The sequence below is a fragment of the Coregonus lavaretus genome (assembly GCF_964263955.1).
Source record: "Coregonus lavaretus genome assembly, chromosome: 30".
NCBI classification, from domain to species: Eukaryota; Metazoa; Chordata; class Actinopteri; order Salmoniformes; family Salmonidae; genus Coregonus; species Coregonus lavaretus.
This window is the reverse complement of record NC_140017.1, coordinates 18,906,058-18,925,459: the sequence shown is the minus strand read 5'-3', so window position 1 is coordinate 18,925,459 and position 19,402 is coordinate 18,906,058. Positions and strand designations below refer to the sequence as shown.

Below are 19,402 nucleotides of genomic sequence, written 5' to 3'. Positions count from 1 at the left end.
CTTGGTGTGGGGAGCAGGAACAGGCCGGGCTGGACTGGGAGCACGCACCATAGGCTTGGTGCGGGGAGCAGGAACAGGCCGGACCGGGCTGGCGACGCGCACCACTGGCTTGGTGCGGGGAGCAGGAACAGGCCGGACCGGGCTGGCGACGCGCACCACAGATTTGGTGCGGGGAGCAGGAACAGGCCGGGCTGGACTGGGAAAACGCACCATAGGCTTGGTGCGGGGAGCAGGAACGGGCCGGACCGGGCTGACGACGCGCACCACTGGCTTGGTGCGGGGAGCAGGAACAGGCCGGACCGGGCTGACAACGCGCACCACTGGCTTGGTGCGGGGAGCAGGAACAGACCGGACCGGGCTGACGAGGCGCACCACTGGCTTGGTGCGGGGAGCAGGAACAGGCCGGACCGGGCTGACGACGCACACCACTGGCTTGGTGCGGGGAGCAGGAACAGGCCGGACCGGGCTGACGACGCGCACCACTGGCTTGGTGCGAGGGTCAGGAACAGGCCGGACCGGGCTGGCGACGCGCACCACAGACTTGGTGCGAGGGACAGGAACAGGCCGGACCGGGCTGGCGACGCGCACCCCTGTCTTGGTGCGGGGAGCAGGAACAGGCCGGACCGGGCTGGCGACGCGCACCACTGGCTTGGTGCGGGGAGCAGGAACAGGCCGGACCGGGCTGGCGACGCGCAGCACAGGCTTGGTGCGGGGAGCAGGAACAGGCCGGACCGGACTGACGACGCGCACCACTGGCTTGGTGCGGGGAGCAGGAACAGGCCGGACCGGGCTGACGACGCGCACCACTGGCTTGGTGCGGGGAGCAGGAACAGGCCGGACCGGGCTGACGACGCGCACCACTGGCTTGGTGCGGGGAGCAGGAACAGGCCGGACCGGGCTGACGACGCGCACCACTGGCTTGGTGCGGGGAGCAGGAACAGGCCGGACCGGGCTGACGACGCGCACCACTGGCTTGGTGCGGGGAGCAGGAACAGGCCGGACCGGGCTGGCGACGCGCACCACAGGCTTGGTGTGGGGAGCAGGAACAGGCCGGGCTGGACTGGGAGCACGCACCATAGGCTTGGTGCGGGGAGCAGGAACAGGCCGGACCGGGCTGGCGACGCGCACCACTGGCTTGGTGCGGGGAGCAGGAACAGGCCGGACCGGGCTGGCGACGCGCACCACAGATTTGGTGCGGGGAGCAGGAACAGGCCGGGCTGGACTGGGAAAACGCACCATAGGCTTGGTGCGGGGAGCAGGAACGGGCCGGACCGGGCTGACGACGCGCACCACTGGCTTGGTGCGGGGAGCAGGAACAGGCCGGACCGGGCTGACGACGCGCACCACTGGCTTGGTGCGGGGAGCAGGAACAGACCGGACCGGGCTGACGAGGCGCACCACTGGCTTGGTGCGGGGAGCAGGAACAGGCCGGACCGGGCTGACGACGCGCACCACTGGCTTGGTGCGAGGGTCAGGAACAGGCCGGACCGGGCTGGCGACGCGCACCACAGGCTTGGTGCGAGGGACAGGAACAGGCCGGACCGGGCTGGCGACGCGCACCCCTGTCTTGGTGCGGGGAGCAGGAACAGGCCGGACCGGGCTGGCGACGCGCACCACTGGCTTGGTGCGGGGAGCAGGAACAGGCCGGACCGGGCTGGCGACGCGCAGCACAGGCTTGGTGCGGGGAGCAGGAACAGGCCGGACCGGGCTGACGACGCGCACCACTGGCTTGGTGCGGGGAGCAGGAACAGGCCGGACCGGGCTGACGACGCGCACCACTGGCTTGGTGCGGGGAGCAGGAACAGGCCGGACCGGGCTGGCGACGCGCACCACAGACTTGGTGCGAGGGACAGGAACAGGCCGGTCCGGGCTGGCGACGCGCACCCCTGTCTTGGTGCGGGGAGCAGGAACAGGCCGGACCGGGCTGGCGACGCGCACCACTGGCTTGGTGCGGGGAGCAGGAACAGGCCGGACCGGGCTGGCGACACGCAGCACAGGCTTGGTGCGGGGAGCAGGAACAGGCCGGGCTGGACTGGGAGCACGCACCATAGGCTTGGTGCGGGGAGCAGGAACAGGCCGGACCGGGCTGGCGACGCGCACCACTGGCTTGGTGCGGGGAGCAGGAACAGGCCGGACCGGGCTGGCGACGCGCACCACAGGCTTGGTGCGGGGAGCAGGAACAGGCCGGGCTGGACTGGGAACACGCACCATAGGCTTGATGTGGGGAGCCGGAACGGGCCGGGCCGGACTGTGGAGGCGGACTGGAGGTCTGGAGCGGAGAGCTGACACAACCCATCCTGGCTGAATAACTACTTCCACACAATATGTGTGAGGCATCAGCACAACACGTACAGGGCTGTGCACTCGTACTGGCGCTACAGCACGTGGCACTGGCGCAGGATATACGGGACCGAGGAGGGGTACTGGAGGCCACGAGCGTTGAGCCGGCACACCCCGTCCTGGCTGCATGCCCACCTTAGCACGACACGTGCGTGGTGCTAGCACAGGACGTACAGGACTGTGCCGGAACACTCGTGGCACAGTACGTGGCTCCGCATAACACGGAGCCTGCCCTTTTAGGCCCCCCCAAAAAGAATATTGGGGCTGTCTCTCGGGCTTCCTCCTCAGCCGGTACCCTCTGCGTTGCCGCTGGTCCTCTCTGTAGCGCGCCTCCACAGTCTCCTCTCCTGCCTGGGCATTCACCTTTGCCCATGGCCCTTTCCCCACGAATATCTCCTCCCAAGACCACCATTTGCCCACCTGTGACATCGCCATCTTCTCCTCCTGGGCACGCTGCTTGGTCCTCTTAAGGTGGGATCTTCTGTCACGATCGTTGACTGATGATGAGACGGACCAAGGCGCAGCGCAGCTTGATAAGCGTACATTTTTATTAAGTACACACACGAACCAAAACAACAAACAAACGATACGTGAAGTCCTAGGTTACAACACAAACCTTAACGGAACAAGATCCCACAACCTAACATGCCAAAAGGCTGCCTAAGTATGGTCCCCAATCAGAGACAACGAGCTACAGCTGCCTCTGATTGGGAACCACCCTGGCCAACATAGATCTACACGATCTAGAAAACACAACATAGAAAATATAACAAAGAAAATCCACACCCTGGCTCAACATTTAAGAGTCCCCAGAGCCAGGGCGTGACAAATACTTAAACCTTGTCTCTGATTTGCAAGCAAAATGTCAGTCAGGACTGAGACTATACCACTCAGGAACACTAAACCGCTATTGGAAAGCCATTCTTGTGTGTCTTTGGTATTAAAAGTTAAACTGAAAAATAAAACGATCTCAGGGTTAGGTTTTCAGAAGACTGAAGTGGGGTTTCCTCTATCTTTTCTATCCTGACAAACTCCCCAGTCCATTCTGATGACAAGCATACCCATAACACAATTGAAAATAGTGTTTCACTCTGTTGTGTTATATTTGACCCAACTCTGTAGTTTTTAATTTAGGTGAAAACATTCATTTATTTGCTATGTTGTCTTGCGGTATTACTTAACAGCCTTGTTGCAAACAGAATGGATGGTTTGGAGTGGATTTTTTAACACAGGCTTCTTTCTTTTCACTTTGTCATACAGTAATATGGAGCGAATGCAATGTTGTTGAATGAAATTTATTGTGTGTCTTAAATGTCTTCCATTTCCTAATAATTGCTCCCACAGTTGATTTCTTCAAACCAAGCTCCTTACCTATTGCAGATTCAGTCTTCCCAGCCTGATGCAGGTCTACAATTTTGTTTCTGGTGTCCTTTGACAGCTCTTTGGTCTTGGCCATAGTGGAGTTTGGAGTGTGACTGTTTGAGGTTGTGGACAGGTGTCTTTTATACTGATAACAAGTTCAAACAGGTGCCATTAATACAGGTAACGAGTGGAGGACAGAGGAGCCTCTTAAAGAAGAAGTTACAGGTCTGTGAGAGCCAGACATCTTGCTTGTTTGTAGGTGACCAAATACTTATTTTCCACCATAATTTGCAAATAAATTCATTAAAAATCCTACAATGTGATTTTCTCATTTTGTCTGTCATAGTTGACATGTACCTATGATGAAAATTACAGGCCTCTCTCATCTTTTTAAGTGGGAGAACTTGCACAATTGGTGGCTGACTAAATACTTTTTTCCCCACTGTACTTAAAAATCATACAATGTGATTTTCTGGATCTTTGTTTTAGATTCCGTCTCTCACAGTTGAAGTGTACCTATGATAAAAATTACAGACCGCTACATGCTTTGTAAGTAGGAAAACCTGCAAAATCGGCAGTGTATCAAATACTTGTTCTCCCCACTGTATGCTGAGCACCTGTTGGCTGTTTTTCCGTCACTCTGCGGTCCAACTCATCCCAAACCATCTGAATTGGGTTGAAGTAGGGGGATTGTGGAGGCCAGGTCATCTGATGCAGCACTCCATCACTCTCCTTCTTGGTCAAATAGCCCTACCAGATGGGATGGAGTATCGCTGTGGTAGACATAATGGTTAAGTGTGCCTTGAATTCTAAATAAATCACTGACAGTGTCACCAGCAAAGCACCCCCCATATCATACCTCCTCCTCCACGCTTCACAGTGGGAACCACACATGCGGAGATCATCCGTTCACCTACTCTGCCTCTCACAAAGACACGGCGGTTGGAACCAAAAATCTAACATTTGGACTCATCAGACCAAAGGACAGATTTCCTCCGGTCTAATGTTCATTGCTCGTGTTTCTTGGCCCAAGCAAGTCTCTTCTTCTTATGGGTGTCCTTTAGTAGTGGTTTCTTTGCAGCAATTCGACCATGAAGTATTCAAAAATTAAATTGATCCTTTAATGATGCAAGAAGCAATGGTACATTTATTTAATACACTTTTTTTTTCATGGCTTACTAACACGCACACACACACACACACACAGAGGGAAGGAACTCTTAGAGCAACATATATAAAAGTTGCTCAACCTCATTACATTTCGTTGGGAATCATTGATGGACAGCAATACTCAAACCTTGTCTCTGACTTTCAAGCAAAATGTCAGTCAGGACTGAGACTATACCACTCAGGAACACTAAACCGCTATTGGAAAGCCATTCTTGTGTGTCTTTGGTATTAAAAGTTAAACTGAAAAATAAAACGATCTCAGGGTTAGGTTTTCAGAAGACTGAAGTGGGGTTTCCTCTATCTTTTTACCTGGGCTTTGCTCCTTTCATATTTATTTTGATCATGACAAACTCCCCAGTCCATTCTGATGACAAGCATACCCATAACACAATTGAAAATAGTGTTTCACTCTGTTGTGTTATATTTGACCCAACCCTGTAGTTTTTAATTTAGGCGAAAACATTCATTTATTTGCTATGTTGTCTTGCGGTATTACTTAACAGCCTTGTTGCAAACAGAATGGATGGTTTGGAGTGGATTTTTTAACACAGGCTTCTTTCTTTTCACTTTGTCATACAGTAATATAGAGTGAATGCAATGTTGTTGATCCCTTTGTATTTTCAGGTATTATTGTTCATGAGAGAAATGTGCAGTTATGCACATTTTGCAGTGGGGCAGGGAGAACATTTAGCAGTTGTTTTTTGGTTGCCAGGGGGGACGGGGGGAATTATGTCACTTATTGGCTGAGCTGGCACTGCACTAACCTAACCACCCACGGGAGGCTGAGAGTCAAACCATGACAATTTAATTGTTGGTGTCATTGGAGTTCAAGTAAACACACTGCTGTATACAGGTTTTGTTCTTCCTTTAAAAGGTATAAAAGGTCAGTGATGTGACAGTAGTTTCTGTGGAATAGCCCACTGACACAACATACAGTAGACCTGTCTACACCACAGCAGTCTGAAGAAAGATACCAGGTGATATAGACTTACATACTGTTTTAAAATATATGTATATGTATGTATACATTTGTATTGGTGTTTTGATTATTTTTTCAGACAGTAAGAAAATCAAAGTGGGACACAGGCAAGTGGGAGAAACATGGACACAGGGATTGAACCCTGGTCTCTGGTGGGGAGATGTTTGTGATTTATGATGAGTGTTACCACACCACATCTCTGCACGACTCGCTTCCTGTTTGATTCTCACACTATGATTGGAGTGTTTGTAAGTGTAACAGTAGAGGAAAGACTGGTAAACTGAGTGTCAAAAATATGAAAATTATTGAACTACTCTAGGGATAAATTATTTTGCTGTATGGTCTACTCAATGTCCATTACAGCCACAGGTAACACTTTTTTTCCATGGTGATGCCTATGGAATCACTTTGAAGAGTAATACTGTTGCAATAATGAAAACAGTCTTGATAATTGATGGCAATTCTAAGAATGATGCAATTATGCGATGTCAATAAGAAATTGATAGTTTCACCTAATAGACACTGTTATCCTTGTCTTGTGAAGCAAATATATCTACAAATACTTCTATAGGTACTATTAGGAAAATGGAGAACTCAACGCAATTCACGTCATTTATACTAGCTGGATATAGTGATAGTGGACACTTAAAGTACTTGTATTTCATTTTAGTAACTGTGTTATACGTCTCCATAGTTTTTGCGAACACAGTGCTTATTGTGGTTATATGTATGGAGAGAAGCCTTCATGAACCCATGTATCTGTTTCTGTGCAGTTTGTTTGTGAATGAGTTGTATGGTAGCACTGCTTTGTTTCCTGCTCTTATGACTCATTTGGTTACAGATGTCCATGCAGTTTCCACTGTGTACTGCTACCTACAGATCTTTTGCATGTACACATATGCATCTATTGAATTCAGCAATTTAGCAGTCATGTCCTATGACAGGTACCTTGCTATATGTTACCCACTACAGTATAACGTCATCATGACATCCAACAGGGTGTGTATTTTAATTTGTGTAATATGGTTGTACCCTTTTGTAACAATTACCACAACACTGTCTTTAACTATTCGTTTGCAATTGTGTGGAAATGTTATAGACAAAGTATATTGTGACAACTACCTGGTAGTGAAACTTGCCTGTTCAACTTCAGACACGACAGTTAATAACATCTATGGACTCTGTGGAATTGTGTTGACTGTCGTTGTCACTTTAATTACTATTCTGTCCTCTTATATTAAGATTCTGACTATTTGTTTGAAATCTTCCATCGACGCCAGACAGAAAGCTTTCAGAACCTGTATTCCTCATCTGGCCTCAATGCTCAACTTCGCTTTCGGCTGTTTCTTAACTCTGCTCCAGAGTAGATTTGATAGGCCTATGAGAAATGTTCCAACTGTGCTTCACACTATTTTATCAGTGTACTTTCTGATGTGCCAGCCACTTTTTAATCCTATCGTGTATGGAATTAGGATGGCTAAAATCAGACAGGCTTTTAAAAACATACTACCTGTAGGTCTCTACCCTAAAACATTAACCAAACATTAGTGTGACCTTTTCTGTCCTGATTGTTAGATTTTTGTATTGTTGACATGTGTGTTTTGTTACTTATAGGCTAGTTGCAATAATGAATGGGGGTGAGGATGGCAGAAATAATTTGCTAATTTGTGAAATATTGTAATTTACCTTCTATTCACTTGCTGATCTCCATTGGTTCCATGTCTCTCAAAGAATTGACTTAAAACGATCCTTGTGTACAAAGCCCTAAATGGCATCAAACCCTCCTACCTATCAGACGTACTCTCCCCTATGAACCTCCACGCACCCTAAATTCAAGCCACGCCAAACTGCTCCATGCACCCAGGACCTGGCTCCACAGAATGGAGGACTGTTTATTTTCCTCCCAAGCACCACATCTTTGGAACTCCCTTTCTGACAATCTCAGGGCTCCTCAGACTGTTGGGGCTTTAAATCAGGCCTTAAGATGTATCTTTATCGGCTGGCCTTCCCTTCCTCCTTGACTTTGATTGGTTCATGATATGGTTATAAATCAATATTATTTTTTCAATGTTATTAGTTCATCTTTTATTTTATGCACTTTGAGATCATTCTTGTGTAATGAAAAGCACTTTACAAATGTTGTAAATTATTATTATTAGTAGTAGTAGTAGTAGTAGTAGTAGTAGTAGTTGTAGTTAAATAAATAAAAACAAGAAGTTCATGACTTCCTCTTCATTACTTAAATTGACACTTCTGCCTTATCCAAGTATCTAACAAATCAAGACATACGAAACCTTCTGGATTGATTGACAACAGTGAATGAATGTGATGTAAATGTGTAAAAGATAAGGCCAACTTATAGCCGACATGGCACCATTACATCCATCACTAATGGAAAATGGGCCTGTACGGTACATACAGTACAAGCATGATGATTGTTTGACATTTTGAAAGAGAAATCTCGGGAAATACTGTAAAATGAAAACAAACAAAATTCGGTCATGAATCTGAATGCATGTCATGTTATCTGACGGCCAACTGTTTAATGTAACATAATATCTGTGTGCTAGCTAGCTGACAGATGGCCAGATACCTTTTTTGAGGTTAGGCGTCTTGTTTGTCCAGGGTCACTGTGAGATATGTTTGACCCAAATAATCCAGTAAGGGTCAATGTATTCCATCCATCCTTTAAAGATAAAAGGGTGCCATTTCAACACTTAATAGCCATATTTTGTTACTGTTAGTATTCTCAGCTACACTTAACATTGAACTGTTCTTTTGCCTGTGTAATAAAACTGTAATTACTTTTGGAGCAACATTTTATTAGTATGTTACATAATACTTTGATAATTGCATTTTCATTGCATAGCAATGAGCTGAGTTTTTGTAACTCCTGTGAACAACAGGAATAGTGACTGTTCCTTATTCCAACTTATGTAATAACATTATTATGCAATTATAAACCAATTTACAAAGTCCTAGGTAACAATGTTGCTATTGTAATAATCAAAGTTACTACACATGTATAAGAACATGATGTAAAGTGTTACTGTATTACCTTATGTCTCTCATTATGAAAATACACTGATTCTACAAAACATTAAGAACACCTTCCTAATATTGAGTTGCAAATATATGTTTTTGTTCAGTGTAGTTGTAGTCACCTCCCAAAGTAACTATTTGTTCCCCCCAAAAATACACATATTTTTTTTATTTATTCAACATGCAACAATTTGACTGAGTTACAGTCCATATAAGGAAATCAGTCAATTGAAATAAATTCATTAGACCCTAATCTATGGAGTTCACATGACTGGGAATACGAATATACATCTGTTGGTCACAGATTCCTTTAAAAAAAAGTATGGGCATGGATCAGAACCAGTCAGTATCTGGTGTGACCACCATTTGCCTCATGCAGCGCGTCATATCTCCTTCACATAGAGTTCATCAGGCTGTTGATTAGTACCTGTGGAATGTGGCCGACTCCTCTTCAATGGCTGTGTGAAGTTTCTGGAAATTGGCGGGAACTGGAACACGCTGTTGTACACGTTGATCCCAAACATCCCAAACATGCTCAATGGGTGACATGTCTGGTGAGTATGCAGGCCATTGAAGAACTGGGACATTTTCAGCTTCCAGGAATTGTGTACAGATCCTTGCGACATGGGGCCGTGCATTATCACGCTGAAACATTAGATGATGGCGGCGGATGAATGGCACGACAATAGGCCTCAGGCTCTTGTCACGGTATCTTTGTGCATTAAAATTGCCATAGATAAAATGCAATTTTAATTGCCTGTAGCTTATGCCTGCCCATACCATAACCCCACTGCAACCATTGGGCGCTCTGTTCACAACGTTGACATCAGCAAACCGCTCGCCCAGACGCCAGAGCGTCGCTCGCCATCTGCCCGGTACAGGATTAATCTGTGAAGAGCACACTTCTCCAGCTTGCCAGTGGCCATCGAAGGTGAGCATTTGCCCACTGAAGTCGGTTACTACCCTGAACTGCAGTCAGGTCAAGACCCTGGTGAGGACGACGAGCACGCAGATGATCTTCCCTGAGACAGTTTCTGATAGTGTGTGCAGAAATTCTGCAAACCAGTGGAGGCTGCTGAGGGGAGAATGGCTCATAATAATGGCTGGAATGGAGTAAATGGAATGGTATCAAACACATCATGTGTTTGATACCGTTCCATTCACTCCATTATATTTAATTCCAGTTTCATCAGCTGTCCGGGTGGCTGGTCTCAGACGATCCCGCAGGTGAAGAAGCCGGATCTGGAGGTCCTGGGCTGGTGTGGTTACACGTGGTCTGCAGTTGTTAGGCTGGTTGGACGTGCTGCCAAATTCTCTAAAACGACATTGGAGGCGGCTTATGGTAAAGAAATGAACATTCAATTCTCTCTGGCAACAGCTTTGGTGGATATTCCTGCAGTCAGCATGACAATTGCACGCTCCCTTAAAACTTGAGACATCTGTGGCATTGTGTTATGTGACAAAACTGCACATTTTAGAGTGGCCTTTTATTGTCCCCAGCATAGGGTGCACCTGTGAATGATCGTGCTGTTTAATCAGCTTCTTGATATGCCACACCTGTTAGGTGGATGGATGATATTGGCAAAGGAGAAATGCTCACTAACAGGGATGTAAACAAATTTGTGCACACAGTTTGATAGAAATAAGCGTTTTGTGCGTATGGAACATTTCTGGGATCTTTTATTTCAGCTCATGAAACATGGGACCAACACTTTATATGTTGCATTTATATTCTTGTTCAGTATAAAGTGCTGTGAAAAAGTATTTGCCCCCTTTCTAATTTTCTCTACTTTTGCATATTTGGGATACTGAATGTTATCAGATCTTCAACCAAAACCTAATATTATATAAAGGGAACATAAGTGAACAAATAACACAACAATTACAAATGTATTTCATTTATTTCATAAACAAAGTTATGCAACACCCAATTCCCCTGTGTGAAAAAGTAATTGCCCCCTTACACTCAATAACTGGTTGTGCCACCTTTAGCACAGTTTTGGAATGGCCTAGTCAAAGTCCAGACCTAATCCCAATTGAGATGTTGTGGCAGGATTTGAAACGAGCAGTTCTTTGAGTGTAAGTGGGCAATTACTTTTTCACACAGGGGAATTGGGTGTTGCATAACTTTGTTTATGAAATAAATATGTAATTGTTGTGTTATTTGTTCATTTATGTTCCCTTTTTCTAATATTAGGTTTTGGTTGAAGATCTGATAACATTCAGTATCACAAATATGCAAAAGTAGAGAAAATTAGAAAGGGGGCAAATACTTTTTCACAGCACTGTACATAGACTGAAAAAAACCTGCAATACCACAGCTATCCCTTGGTGGCGCAGAGGTTTCATTATCTGGCTGCAGATCTGAAAAGTTAAGTGTGGCTTGAATTCTAAATAAATCACTGACAGTGTCACCAGCAAAGCACCCCCATATCATACCTCGTCCTCCACGCTTCACGGTGGGAACCACACATGCAGAGATCATCCATTCACCTACTCTGCCTCTCACAAAGACACGGCGGTTGGAACCAAAAATCTAAAATGTGGACTCATCAGACCAAAGGACAGATTTCCTCCGGTCTAATGTTCATTGCTCGTGTTTCTTGGCCCAAGCAAGTCTCTTCTTCTTATGGGTGTCCTTTAGTAGTGGTTTCTTTGCAGCAATTCGACCATGAAGTATTCTAAAATTAAATTGATCCTTTAATGATGCAAGAAGCAATGGTACATTTATTTAATAAAAGTTTTTGTTCATGGCTTACTAACACACACACACACACACACAGAGGGAAGGAACTCTTAGAGCAACATATATAAAAGTTGCTCAAGCTCATTACATTTAGTTGGGAATCATTGATGGACAGCAATACTGTCACGATCGTTGACTGATGATGAGACGGACCAAGGTGCAGCGTGATAAGCGTACATTTTTATTAAGTACACACACGAACCAAAACAACAAACAAACGATACGTGAAGTCCTAGGTTACAACACAAACCTAACATGCCAAGATCCCACAACCTAACATGCCAAAAGGCTGCCTAAGTATGGTCCCCAATCAGAGACAACGAGCTACAGCTGCCTCTGATTGGGAACCACCCTGGCCAACATAGATCTACACGATCTAGAAAACACAACATAGAAAATATAACAAAGAAAATCCACACCCTGGCTCAACATTTAAGAGTCCCCAGAGCCAGGGCGTGACAGTACCCCCCCCCCCCCCCCAAAGGCGCGGACTGCGACCGCGCCAACCAAACACAACAGGGTAGGGGCCAGGTGGGCATTCCGCCTCGGAGGCGGATCCGGCTCCGGGCGTGACCACCATTCTCTCTCCACCCCCCCATTGCGCCCCTGGTCTGGTCTGGCCCCACTGGCCGGAGCTGGACTGGACACCGGTGGAGCGGATTGCTCTGGCTCCGGAGTAGATCCGCTGACTGGAGTTGGACCGGACCCCGGTGGAGCGGATTGGTCTGGCTCCGGAGTGGAGCAGCTGACGGGCCGTGCCGGACTGACGACGCGCACCACTGGCTTGATGCGGGGAGCAGAAACGGGCCGGACCGGTCTGACGACGCGCACCACTGGCTTGGTGCGGGGAGCAGGAACGGGCCGGACCGGGCTGACGACGCGCACCACTGGCTTGGTGCGGGGAGCAGGAACAGGCCGGACCGGGCTGACGACGCGCACCACTGGCTTGGTGCGGGGAGCAGGAACAGGCCGGACCAGGCTGACGACACGCACCACTGGCTTGGTGCGAGGGTCAGGAACAGGCCGGACCGGACCGGGCTGGCGACGCGCACCACTGGCTTGGTGCGGGGAGCAGGAACAGGCCGGACCGGGCTGGCGACGCGCACCACAGGCTTGGTGCGGGGAGCAGGAACAGGCCGGACTGGACAGGGAACACGCACCATAGGCTTGGTGCGGGGAGCAGGAACGGGCCGGACCGGGCTGACGACGCGCACCACTGGCTTGGTGCGGGGAGCAGGAACAGGCCGGACCGGGCTGACGACGCGCACCACTGGCTTGGTGCGGGGAGCAGGAACAGGCCGGACCGGGCTGACGACGCGCACCACTGGCTTGGTGCGGGGAGCAGGAACAGGCCGGACCGGGCTGACGACGCGCACCACTGGCTTGGTGCGAGGGTCAGGAACAGGCAGGACCGGGCTGGCGACGCGCACCACTGGCTTGGTGCGGGGAGCAGGAACAGGCCGGACCGGGCTGGCGACGCGCACCACAGACTTGGTGCGAGGGACAGGAACAGGCCGGACCGGGCTGGCGACGCGCACCCCTGTCTTGGTGCGGGGAGCAGGAACAGGCCGGACCGGGCTGGCGACGCGCACCACTGGCTTGGTGCGGGGAGCAGGAACAGGCCGGACCGGGCTGGCGACGCGCACCACTGGCTTGGTGCGGGGAACATGAACAGGCCGGACCAGGCTGGCGACGCGCACCACAGGCTTGGTGCGTGGAGCAGGAACAGGCCGGGGTTGGACTGGGAACACGCACCATAGGCTTGGTGCGGGGAGCAGGAACGGGCCGGACCGGGCTGACGACGCGCACCACTGGCTTGGTGCGGGGAGCAGGAACAGGCCGGACCGGGCTGACGACGCGCACCACTGGCTTGGTGCGGGGAGCAGGAACAGGCCGGACCGGGCTGACGACGCGCACCACTGGCTTGGTGCGGGGAGCAGGAACAGGCCGGACCGGGCTGACGACGCGCACCACTGGCTTGGTGCGGGGAGCAGGAACAGGCCGGACCGGGCTGACGACGCGCACCACTGGCTTGGTGCGAGGGTCAGGAACAGGCCGGACCGGGCTGGCGACGCGCACCACTGGCTTGGTGCGGGGAGCAGGAACAGGCCGGACCGGGCTGGCGACGCGCACCACAGGCTTGGTGCGGGGAGCAGGAACAGGCCGGGCTGGACTGGGAACACGCACCATAGGCTTGGTGTGGGAAGCCGGAACGGGCCGGGCCGGACTGTGGAGGCGGACTGGAGGTCTGGAGCGGAGAGCTGACACAACCCGTCCTGGCTGAATGCCTACTTCCACACAATATGTGTGAGGCATCAGCACAACACGTACAGGGCTGTGCACTCGTACTGGCGCTACAGCACGTGGCACTGGCGCAGGATATACGGGACCGAGGAGGGGTACTGGAGGCCACGAGCGTTGAGCCGGCACACCCCGTCCTGGCTGCATGCCCACCTTAGCACGACACGTGCGTGGTGCTAGCACAGGACGTACAGGACTGTGCCGGAACACTCGCGGCACAGTACGTGGCTCCGCATAACACGGAGCCTGCCCTTTTAGCCCCCCCCCCAAAAAAAAATATTGTGGCTGTCTCTCGGGCTTCCTCCTCAGCCGGTACCCTCTGCGTTGCCGCTGCTCCTCTCTGTAGCGCGCCTCCACAGTCTCCTCTCCTGCCTGGGCATTCACCTTTGCCCATGGCCCTTTCCCCACGAATATCTCCTCCCAAGACCACCATTTGCCCACCTGTGACATCGCCATCTTCTCCTCCTGGGCACGCTGCTTGGTCCTCTTAAGGTGGGATCTTCTGTCACGATCGTTGACTGATGATGAGACGGACCAAGGCGCAGCGCAGCGTGATAAGCGTACATTTTTATTAAGTACACACACGAACCAAAACAACAAACAAACGATACGTGAAGTCCTAGGTTACAACACAAACCTTAACGGAACAAGATCCCACAACCTAACATGCCAAAAGGCTGCCTAAGTATGGCCCCAATCAGAGACAACGAGCTACAGCTGCCTCTGATTGGGAACCACCCTGGCCAACATAGATCTACACGATCTAGAAAAGACAACATAGAAAATATAACAAAGAAAATCCACACCCTGGCTCAACATTTAAGAGTCCCCAGAGCCAGGGCGTGACAAATACTTAAACCTTGTCTCTGATTTGCAAGCAAAATGTCAGTCAGGACTGAGACTATACCACTCAGGAACACTAAACCGCTATTGGAAAGCCATTCTTGTGTGTCTTTGGTATTAAAAGTTAAACTGAAAAATAAAACGATCTCAGGGTTAGGTTTTCAGAAGACTGAAGTGGGGTTTCCTCTATCTTTTCTATCCTGACAAACTCCCCAGTCCATTCTGATGACAAGCATACCCATAACACAATTGAAAATAGTGTTTCACTCTGTTGTGTTATATTTGACCCAACTCTGTAGTTTTTAATTTAGGTGAAAACATTCATTTATTTGCTATGTTGTCTTGCGGTATTACTTAACAGCCTTGTTGCAAACAGAATGGATGGTTTGGAGTGGATTTTTTAACACAGGCTTCTTTCTTTTCACTTTGTCATACAGTAATATGGAGCGAATGCAATGTTGTTGAATGAAATTTATTGTGTGTCTTAAATGTCTTCCATTTCCTAATAATTGCTCCCACAGTTGATTTCTTCAAACCAAGGTGCTTACCTATTGCAGATTCAGTCTTCCCAGCCTGATGCAGGTCTACAATTTTGTTTCTGGTGTCCTTTGACAGCTCTTTGGTCTTGGCCATAGTGGAGTTTGGAGTGTGACTGTTTGAGGTTGTGGACAGGTGTCTTTTATACTGATAACAAGTTCAAACAGGTGCCATTAATACAGGTAACGAGTGGAGGACAGAGGAGCCTCTTAAAGAAGAAGTTACAGGTCTGTGAGAGCCAGAAATCTTGCTTGTTTGTAGGTGACCAAATACTTATTTTCCACCATAATTTGCAAATAAATTCATTAAAAATCCTACAATGTGATTTTCTCATTTTGTCTGTCATAGTTGACATTTACCTATGATGAAAATTACAGGCCTCTCTCATCTTTTTAAGTGGGAGAACTTGCACAATTGGTGGCTGACTAAATACTTTTTTTCCCCACTGTACTTAAAAATCATACAATGTGATTTTCTGGATCTTTGTTTTAGATTCCATCTCTCACAGTTGAAGTGTACCTATGATAAAAATTACAGACCGCTACATGCTTTGTAAGTAGGAAAACCTGCAAAATCGGCAGTGTATCAAATACTTGTTCTCCCCACTGTATGCTGAGCACCTGTTGGCTGTTTTTCCGTCACTCTGCGGTCCAACTCATCCCAAACCATCTGAATTGGGTTGAAGTAGGGGGATTGTGGAGGCCAGGTCATCTGATGCAGCACTACATCACTCTCCTTCTTGGTCAAATAGCCCTACCAGATGGGATGGCGTATCGCTGTGGTAGACATAATGGTTAAGTGTGCCTTGAATTCTAAATAAATCACTGACAGTGTCACCAGCAAAGCACCCCCCATATCATACCTCCTCCTCCACGCTTCACAGTGGGAACCACACATGCGGAGATCATCCGTTCACCTACTCTGCCTCTCACAAAGACACGGCGGTTGGAACCAAAAATCTAAGATTTGGACTCATCAGACCAAAGGACAGATTTCCTCCGGTCTAATGTTCATTGCTCGTGTTTCTTGGCCCAAGCAAGTCTCTTCTTCTTATGGGTGTCCTTTAGCAGTGGTTTCTTTGCAGCAATTCGACCATGAAGTATTCTAAAATTAAATTGATCCTTTAATGATGCAAGAAGCAATGGTACATTTATTTAATACACTTGTTTGTTCATGGCTTACTAACACGCACACACACACACACACACAGAGGGAAGGAACTCTTAGAGCAACATATATAAAAGTTGCTCAACCTCATTACATTTCGTTGGGAATCATTGATGGACAGCAATACTCAAACCTTGTCTCTGATTTTCAAGCAAAATGTCAGTCAGGACTGAGACTATACCACTCAGGAACACTAAACCGCTATTGGAAAGCCATTCTTGTGTGTCTTTGGTATTAAAAGTTAAACTGAAAAATAAAACGATCTCAGGGTTAGGTTTTCAGAAGACTGAAGTGGGGTTTCCTCTATCTTTTTACCTGGGCTTTGCTCCTTTCATATTTATTTTGATCATGACAAACTCCCCAGTCCATTCTGATGACAAGCATACCCATAACACAATTGAAAATAGTGTTTCACTCTGTGTTGTGTTATATTTGACCCAACCCTGTAGTTTTTAATTTAGGCGAAAACATTTATTTATTTGCTATGTTGTCTTGCGGTATTACTTAACAGCCTTGTTGCAAACAGAATGGATGGTTTGGAGTGGATTTTTTAACACAGGCTTCTTTCTTTTCACTTTGTCATACAGTAATATAGAGTGAATGCAATGTTGTTGATCCCTTTGTATTTTCAGGTATTATTGTTCATGAGAGAAATGTGCAGTTATGCACATTTTGCAGTGGGGCAGGGAGAACATTTAGCAGTTGTTTTTTGGTTGCCAGGGGGGACGGGGGGAATTATGTCACTTATTGGCTGAGCTGGCACTGCACTAACCTAACCACCCACGGGAGGCTGAGAGTCAAACCATGACAATTTAATTGTTGGTGTCATTGGAGTTCAAGTAAACACACTGCTGTATCCAGTTTTTGTTCTTCCTTTAAAAGGTATAAAAGGTCAGTGATGTGACAGTAGTTTATGTGGAATAGCCCACTGACACAGCATACAGTAGACCTATGTCTACACCACAGCAGTGTGAAGAAAGATACCAGGTGATATAGACTTACATACTGTTTTAAAATATATGTATATGTATGTATATATTTGTATTGGTGTTTTGATTATTTTTTCAGACAGTAAGAAAATCAAAGTGGGACACAGGCAAGTGGGAGAAACATGGACACAGGGATTGAACCCTGGTCTCTGGTGGGGAGATGTTTGTGATTTATGATGAGTGTTACCACACCACATCTCTGCACGACTCGCTTCCTGTTTGATTCTCACACTATGATTGGAGTGTTTGTAAGTGTAACAGTAGAGGAAAGACTGGTAAACTGAGTGTCAAAAATATGAAAATTATTGAACTACTCTAGGGATAAATTATTTTGCTGTATGGTCTACTCAATGTCCATTACAGCCACAGGTAACACATTTTTCCATGGTGATGCCTATGGAATCACTTTGAAGAGTAATACTGTTGCAATAATGAAAACAGTCTTGATAATTGATGGCAATTCTAAGAATGATGCAATTATGCGATGTCAATAAGAAATTGATAGTTTCACCTAATAGACACTGTTATCCTTGTCTTGTGAAGCAAATATATCTACAAATACTTCTATAGGTACTATTAGGAAAATGGAGAACTCAACGCAATTTACGTCATTTATACTAGCTGGATATAGTGATAGTGGACACTTAAAGTACTTGTATTTCATTTTAGTAACTGTGTTATACGTCTCCATAGTTTTTGCGAACACAGTGCTTATTGTGGTTATATGTATGGAGAGAAGCCTTCATGAACCCATGTATCTGTTTCTGTGCAGTTTGTTTGTGAATGAGTTGTATGGTAGCACTGGTTTGTTTCCTGCTCTCATGACTCATTTGGTTTCAGATGTCCATGCAGTTTCCCCTGTGTACTGTTACCTACAGATCTTTTGCATGTACACGTATGCATCTATTGAATTCAGCAATTTAGCAGTCATGTCCTATGACAGGTACCTTGCTATATGTTACCCGCTACAGTATAACGTCATCATGACATCCAACAGGGTGTGTATTTTAATTTGTGTAATATGGTTGTACCCTTTTGTAACAATTGCCACAGCATTGTCTTTAACTATTCGTTTGCAATTGTGTGGAAACGTTATAGAAAAAGTATATTGTGACAACTACCTGGTAGTGAAACTTGCCTGTTCAACTTCAGACACGACAGTTAATAACATCTATGGACTCTGTGTAATTGTGTTGAATGTCGTTGTCACTTTAATTACTATTATGTCCTCTTATATTAAAATTCTGACTATTTGTTTGAAATCTTCCATCAACGCCAGACAGAAAGCTTTCAGCACCTGTATTCCTCATCTGGCCTCAATGCTCAACTTCGCTTTCGGCTGTTTCTTAACTCTGCTCCAGAGTAGATTTGATAGGCCTATGAGAAATGTTCCAACTGTGCTTCACACTATTTTATCAGTGTACTTTCTGATGTGCCAGCCACTTTTTAATCCTATCGTGTATGGAGTTAGGATGGCTAAAATCAGACAGGCTTTTAAAAACATACTACCTGTAGGTCTCTACCCTAAAACATTAACCAAACATTAGTGTGACCTTTTCTGTCCTGATTGTTAGATTTTTGTATTGTTGACTTGTGTGTTTTGTTACTTATAGGCTAGTTGCAATATTGAATGGGGGTGAGGATGGCAGAAATAATTTGCTAATTTGTGAAATATTGTCATTTACCTTCTATTCACTTGCTGATCTCCATTGGTTCCATGTCTCTCAAAGAATTGACTTAAAATGATCCTTGTGTACAAAGCCCTAAATGGCATCAAATCCTCCTACCTATCAGACCTACTCTCCCCTATGAACCTCCACGCACCCTAAGTTCAAGCCACGCCAAACTGCTCCATGCACCCAGGACCTGGCTCCACAAAATGGAGGACTGTTTATTTTCCTCCCAAGCACCACATCTTTGGAACTT

General features: G+C 47.3%; 2 protein-coding genes across 2 annotated transcripts; both read left to right on the top strand.

Annotated features, from left to right (window-relative positions):
* Positions 1-6,436: 6,436 nt before the first annotated feature.
* On the top strand, positions 6,437-7,399 carry LOC311105776 (olfactory receptor 11A1-like; the record flags this gene model as incomplete). Its single annotated transcript, XM_084147980.1, has 1 exon — positions 6,437-7,399. The coding sequence occupies one exon, from the start codon at positions 6,437-6,439 to the stop codon at positions 7,397-7,399; it is 963 nt and encodes a 320-aa protein (XP_084004106.1).
* Positions 7,400-18,060: 10,661 nt separating this feature from the next.
* Positions 18,061-19,023, top strand: LOC311105775 (olfactory receptor 11A1-like; the record flags this gene model as incomplete). Its single annotated transcript, XM_084147979.1, has 1 exon — positions 18,061-19,023. The coding sequence occupies one exon, from the start codon at positions 18,061-18,063 to the stop codon at positions 19,021-19,023; it is 963 nt and encodes a 320-aa protein (XP_084004105.1).
* Between the last annotated feature and the right edge of the window lie 379 nt (positions 19,024-19,402).